Source organism: Zingiber officinale, chromosome 5B (assembly GCF_018446385.1).
Source record: "Zingiber officinale cultivar Zhangliang chromosome 5B, Zo_v1.1, whole genome shotgun sequence".
In the NCBI taxonomy this organism is placed as follows: domain Eukaryota; kingdom Viridiplantae; phylum Streptophyta; class Magnoliopsida; order Zingiberales; family Zingiberaceae; genus Zingiber; species Zingiber officinale.
This window is the reverse complement of record NC_055995.1, coordinates 123,128,271-123,132,844: the sequence shown is the minus strand read 5'-3', so window position 1 is coordinate 123,132,844 and position 4,574 is coordinate 123,128,271. Positions and strand designations below refer to the sequence as shown.

The following is a 4,574-nucleotide window of genomic DNA, read 5'->3' as shown; positions in this document are numbered from 1 at the left end:
TTGGGGCCCCTTGGTTACTAAGTCACCCTATATGTCATAGAGTCCATAGGTCGCGGGTTCAATTCCCGCTTAGGCTGTTTTACGTTTTTATTTAATTTTGCTACTTCTGCTATTCCAAAAATTCCATAAAAATATTCTAAAATTTCAGAAAAATAATAGAATATTTCTAAAATTTATTTGACAATTTTCAGACATTACACTACAGATTACTAATATATTTACCAAGACACATTTTACTTCACATTTTTGTTTTTTATCCGACAAACTCTCAATGTTTCTAACTGTACCATCGTGAGTTTAAGGGGAGATGTTAGATTATATATTTATTTGTTTATAACTTTTAGGGTAATTTGGACTTTTTTTCTTTTTTATAGAGTTTAGGATTTCTTAACTTAACTATATAGGACTTTATACTCTGTATCAATTTTAAGATCTAATAATATAATTAATTTTTTTCAATCTTTTAATTTCTACATAATCGTTCCAAAGTGAAGGGAGTTAAGAGATCCCTAAGCTATCAGGTATACCAGATCCTCTAGAGATCAGCAAACTGCATAGTTAAGCCAAACTCCACCTTGGGGATCCAATTCAACCATATATTGAATCATTTTCCTGCTTTCGCCTTTCTCTTTCTTCTTTCCTTTGATTTTCCATTTTTCGCTCTATTTCATTTCATATTATCTTCTGAATACACCCTGATACACTTATCTTGCACCACTAAGAGATCAGATTGTTTTCCCATCACTTGAATTGCCTCTCTTCGATGTCAGTGCATTTGGATGCGATGCGAGTAAGGTTGCACCAGATGCCATGAGTTAACTGAGTTGCTACCTCCTGAAGGATCTGTAATTTCTCCAGTTACCTGCAAACAATTCATGATGTTAAACGATGGAAGAATATTAACAATGTCGCATTGGAGATCTTTTCACTCCACTGATGATATAAAACTTTACCTGATGATCACGGCACTGATGAAATACTCTTAGTGTTTGGAGAACTACGAGAACAGGTAAAAGTATTCCAGTAGTCCTCAACACCATCAGCTTTAATTTACAAGTAAAAAACAAAATTAGGATCACCAAGATAACTACTTGCGAAATGAAATTAGTTTAGTTTGTTAGATTTAGAATTTTACTGAGAATAAGGTGAATGAGTACTGTTCAGCTCCACCAATCAGGAGGGGAAGAAAATGCTGCAGAACCAAAAGAACCATGAACTGGATAAAACACAAACAATGACATTCTCTCAAAACCCATGCGAGCACAAGCAAGCAAAATGATGATTTCAATATATAGGAAGGAACTCACTATTAATGCTATGACTCGACAACAAACTTTGCTACTCGAATGGTCGTTGTCATAATATTGCAAAGTATCACGCTCAGATGGAACTAATGTTATGATCTGAGAATCATAAATATCCTGTCTTGTGATCTCCCAGTTTCCTCTGACATGTGTATATATAGCCAGATCAAAAATGATCCATGGATGCAAAGGGGACTAATAAGTATAAAAAATTACCTGAAGTTCATAGGAGTAGTTCCATATCGGAATAGCTTCGGTGGAGCAGTATAACCTGGCTTGAATTGCTGAATATAACCGGAAAGAAATAGGATTTATAGTAGCAATAATAAGAGATAAACTACTGCAATGCAAATGCTATATTAGTACATATCTAAATCATATATCTGGCTTCTATTCTGCTAAATATTATTTCTTCAACTCAATTCATGATACATATTGTTCAGATGACAATTAAGATCAAATAAGAAAAGGCATCACCTGTAGGCAAATCTCGCACACAGTGTCACCCTTTTCGTTACACCATCTTTGAACACATTTTCTATGAGCATACTGCCAGTAACAATAAAGAGGCAGTAAATTATTCTGGAGTTCAGCAGGATATTAACTTAGCTACAGAGTTGAACAAGAAGACAATACATAGGAATAAATAATAAAGAAAGCATAGAGATCATGGATGATTACTCTACTCCCTCAACTCCATTATTGTCTCCATCCTGCCATTAATGTATACCACAAATTCCTCTTGATCCTTAGCCTACAGACTCAGACATAATGAGATGAAATACAAGGAACAACATAAACAAATGTTGAGGGATCATTGTCAATTACTCCACTTCACCAGGTCTTCAATACACTTTACATGTGCACCCCACTTACTCCATTTCATCATGATCCTTTTAAATAAAGGTTAACATCAGGTGTAATTTGGCATTTAAAAAATGACATTGCGAAGGAGCTACTATTGCTTTTGGCACTGTTCCTAGCTATTTGTTAACAAATTCCTTCAAGAGTAATTCAGCACCAGTTTTGATTATGATCTTAGGGGTAAATTAAACTCAACCAATTGATTTCGGTAGGTCTTCAATTTCTTCACAGCTCAACCAACCACAGAGCACTATTTCAGCGGTCAATCACCATTTAACTACTTTTCTATATCCATTGAACATTCTCAAAGAGAAAACTGGGAGCATTCAACTAGTATACACTGATGGAACGGCATGAGCACAAATGTCCAAAATCTCATTGGCAGAATAACCCTTCAATAACTGGCTAACCTGTCAGTAAAATTCAGTTAACCCAAGCTCATTGAGAAGTAAACTAAAGAATACCGACAGAATAATCTTAGTTATTCATTTGAGCATGTAATTTTGCCTAATTGCAGTAATTCAGAAAACCACTTGAGAAAAAAAACATATGAAAATCCTTCAGCAACTGATTTGACGATTTTTAGTACAACATAAGTACTAAAAACACAACCAACTTAAGCTTCTTTGTATACAATTGAAAAATTCACTAAATTTTATACTAACAAAGAAATTAGATGCTTGTTAAACTTTGGCCAACACAGTACAAAACTCAATCATGCACTTGAAACAGAAGGAATCATACTTTCTTGCTATCTAAACATTATTTCAAGATGGGAGTTCTCAAAGTAATACTAGTCTGAGTTCTTTTTCTAGCTCGAAGTTCTACTAAACATTTTTGCTCCCAATCACCATATAAAATATCGTTGGAAATAAATTGAATTGCTCAATCAGTGACACTAGCTACAGGGCTAAAATATACATAAGATCAGGGTGAAAATTTCAAGAAAAGTAGTTCCTTTACCTTCAAGCTACCACGGCAAGAACAAGGAATCTCCATATTGAAATCATCGTCTTCTTCTTGACAGATTCGGCACTCGACCAATTTCCCAATAGAGGTCCTGTCTCGGATGATTCTCTTCCGGGTAATTTCTTTACCTTGGTCCTCCAAAGATGATGGATTGGCGGCAACTTGGCCTTCCACCCTACTCCCAATCCCAATAGTCGCTTCGAGCGTCGACTCCGTGAGAAGGCGGTCCACCAACAACGCAAAATGGTCGCCCATTTTTCCTGCAATCTTTAGATGAAATAGTTGTTCAACCCAGAACTTAGCATAACCCTATTTTCCAAATCCATGTAAAGATTTTGAAAATATTGGGTGAAGCAACCCTAATTCCAGAAGAATTACCAAAAATATTGCAAGAAAACCAGGACCAATCCTCTATCAAACAACTCGATGTTCGAAATCACCATTTAACAAGTAAATATATTCATCAAACATCAGCCTGCCACAAGCAGGGATTCAAGAAAAGCACGACAGCTAAAAACGTTAGAATGGAATGCGAAAAGGAAGGTAATATTTCCCGGAAAAAGCAGAGACCTTTTCATTGATCGAAAGCACAACTATAAAAATGGAAAGGAGATGAAAGAATGGCAATGACTTCGAACAAGGCTAGTAAAGAAGAAGGATTAATTATCAAATCAAAGTAACAGAGTAAGTAAGCACATCGACCCACCAGAAGGAGACGACCAAGGAGAAGATCCCAATGGAAAGGTGGCAGCTTTCCTATGGACTCTTCTTCCCCACCTCTATTATAAACGAAGAAGCCATGAAAAAAAAACCCCAGAAAACTAAGCAGTGGAGAAGGAAGAAATAGAGGAGACTTAAGAGGTGGGAATTGGATGTGACGAAGCGAAGTAAGAGAGGAGGAAGGAAGGAAGAGATGAAGTGAGGTGGTGGTGGTGGTGCTACAAGCCACCAAAACCAAAGTCAAAACCAAGCCACAACCAACATAAACATCCTCAAAAGGAGGAAATTTCATTTTGTCTCGACAATTTTTTTTTCTAATTTTACCCTTTAAGACTAGAAGGTGTACCTAATGCTACCTTAACTAGATCATCTTAATCTGCTATTGAGCTCACTTTTAACTAATCAAAGTTAAGGTAAATTATTGTCCTCTTGGGTATGGTAATAAAATATTTAGAGGAGTAATAAAATGATAGAATGAGGTGAATATGTCGTGTGCATAAATTATACATAAGTGAACTAAGAGAGAAGGTAATTTATTTTCAAGATTCAGAGAAGATTTTAAGGATAAAATATGATTTGTGGAACTCTAACGAGAAAAATAAAAATTCACCTCTTTCTCAATCTTTTAAGGACAAAATATAATTTTAGGAACGGGAAAAATAAAAAATTCACCTCTTTCTCAATCTGTTAAGGACAAAATATAATTTTAGGAACTTT

At 35.4% G+C, this 4,574-nt stretch overlaps 1 protein-coding gene across 3 annotated transcripts; it reads right to left on the bottom strand.

Moving 5' to 3' along the window:
* Positions 1 to 424: 424 nt before the first annotated feature.
* Positions 425 to 4,109, bottom strand: LOC121985752. 3 transcript variants are annotated; one of them, XM_042539372.1, is made up of 8 exons: positions 3,844 to 4,109; positions 3,132 to 3,404; positions 1,782 to 1,853; positions 1,521 to 1,588; positions 1,308 to 1,446; positions 1,136 to 1,216; positions 954 to 1,043; positions 425 to 862 (listed from the first exon to the last, which is right to left on the bottom strand). In XM_042539372.1, the coding sequence occupies exons 2-8, from the start codon at positions 3,390 to 3,392 to the stop codon at positions 767 to 769; spliced, it is 807 nt and encodes a 268-aa protein (XP_042395306.1). In that variant the 5' UTR covers positions 3,393 to 3,404; positions 3,844 to 4,109; the 3' UTR covers positions 425 to 766. The 3 variants fall into 3 exon arrangements, with proteins under 3 accessions (XP_042395306.1, XP_042395308.1, XP_042395307.1); XM_042539374.1 differs by having other exon boundaries at positions 1,136 to 1,192; positions 3,844 to 4,102; XM_042539373.1 differs by having other exon boundaries at positions 3,132 to 3,397; positions 3,844 to 4,102.
* Between the last annotated feature and the right edge of the window lie 465 nt (positions 4,110 to 4,574).